The sequence below is a fragment of the Salvelinus sp. IW2-2015 genome, unplaced genomic scaffold, assembly GCF_002910315.2.
Source record: "Salvelinus sp. IW2-2015 unplaced genomic scaffold, ASM291031v2 Un_scaffold4344, whole genome shotgun sequence".
NCBI lineage: Eukaryota > Metazoa > Chordata > Actinopteri > Salmoniformes > Salmonidae > Salvelinus > Salvelinus sp. IW2-2015.
The window spans coordinates 28,086-29,989 of NW_019945615.1; the positions used below are offsets into that span (position 1 = coordinate 28,086).

A 1,904-nucleotide genomic window follows, 5' to 3' on the forward strand; every position below is an offset into this window, starting at 1 on the left:
CGCTGAATACAACAGGTGTGTAGTAGAAGCCTGACAGTGAAATACTTACTTACAAGCCCTTAACCAACAATGCAGTTTTTTAGAAAAAATAAGTGTTAAGAAAGTATTTACTGGGGCCTCCTGTGTGGGGCAGCGGTCTAAGGCTAGAGTGCTAGAGGCGTCACTACAGACCCTGGTTCGATCCCAGGCTGTGGTGCAGCCGGACGCGACCGGAGAGACCCATGAAGCGGTACACAATGTGGCCCAGCATCGTCCGGGTTACGGGGAGGGTTGGCCTGCTGGGATGTTCTTGTCCGTCGCGCTCTAGTGACTCCCTTGTGGCGGGCCGGGCGCAATGCACGTTGACTCCGGTCGCCAGCTGTACGATGTTCCTCCGACACATTGTGCGGCTGGCTTTCCGGGTAAGCGAGCAGTGTGTCAAGAAGCAGTTGCGGCTTGACGGGTCGTGTTTCGGAGGAAGCAGCGGCTCTCGACCTTCGCCTCGCGCAGGTGACAAATACAATTTGATTTGATTTTGATTCATGTTGATACTTTGTTAGACTGTTAAACCCATGTTATCCTGTATCTTGGGTCTTTTCCTAGGAGTTCTCAGAGGAAGACTACCTGGCAATAGTCAACGGCTGGAGCGACAAACTAAAACGCTGCAACACTGGGGACCAACGCTGGGGCCTATTCCACGCAACAAGGAACTGAGAGAGACAAAGAGAGAGAGGAGAGAGAAAGGAGAGAGAGAGGAGAGAAAGAGAGGAGAGGAGAGAACGAGAAGAGAGCGAGAGGAGAGAGAGAGAGGAGAGAGAGAGGAGAGAAAGAGAGAGAAGTATCCCTTCAGGAGGGAGGGTTCAGTGCCTGGTCCCAGCTCTACTGCTAACAGATCAACTAGAGGAGCTTACTAGACATCAGTACCCTCTAATCTGAGATGACCTTGTGGCACGTACAGATTGTGAAGTATTTGATAAATCGTTGTTATCCAGGGAGCAGTCTTAACTGGTGTCTTTGGTTTGAAAGGCGAAAATGATCTTTTTACCAAACKAAATTTTATTAGACGTTTTCACTTTGTGTAAATTTGACCAAACTATTGTTTTGTTATCAAATGTGAATGTGCATCATTTCCCAGTCTGTACTATCAACATACCATAGTTTGATAAGTTTTACAAATAAAATTTTGAAAACACTCTGTTGCCCAGGCTTGAATTAGTTTCTGTCTGTTCTTGTGGCTGTCTCTACCTCATTGTTCTGCCTACATGGCAAAAATACCTCTGTATTGACTTGTATTTACTAGGTCTGCCACTAGGCAGTAGTAAAAGAAGTAGGCTAAGATTCAAATCTAATATGCAGGATATTTAATAGCAGGATTCTATTGTGGAATTATTATGCCTGTTACGTTACATTGGGTTCCATTATCACCATGGTCACCATTATCACCATGGTCACCATTATCACCATGGTCACCATGTCACCATCCATCATATGATGCTGCATTTTGCATCATATCAAATCAAATGTTTATTTGTCACATGCTCCAAATACAACAGGTGTAGTATAGACCTTACAGTGAAATGCTATGATGCTAAATGTTCTGTATTTTGAAAGTTGAAAAAGTCTTAAACTTGATTGCTGACATGTAAAAAGGTCTTTAACAACTTCTTTCCCCAAGCCATAAGACTGCTGAACAATTCATCAAATGGCCCCCCAGACTATTTACAACCCCCCCCTCCCCCTTTGTTTTTACACTCCTGCTACTGCAGTATCTTATCTATTCATAGTCACTTTACCAAATGACCTCGACTAACCTTTAACCCCTGCACATTGACTCAATACCGGTACCCTCTGTATATAGCCTCCTTATTGTTATTTTATTGTGTTACTTTAAATTTTATTTTTTACTTTAGTTTATTTAGTAAATA

General features: G+C 43.6%; 1 protein-coding gene across 1 annotated transcript in view; it reads left to right on the forward strand.

The window, feature by feature from the left end:
• Positions 1-1,171, forward strand: part of LOC112077161 (uncharacterized) — a 27,777-nt gene extending 26,606 nt beyond the window's left edge. Inside the window, 1 exon segment of the mRNA XM_070441594.1 lies at positions 583-1,171. Coding sequence (XP_070297695.1) covers positions 583-693 — 111 coding nt within the window. The 3' untranslated portion in view covers positions 694-1,171.
• Positions 1,172-1,904: the final 733 nt, after the last annotated feature.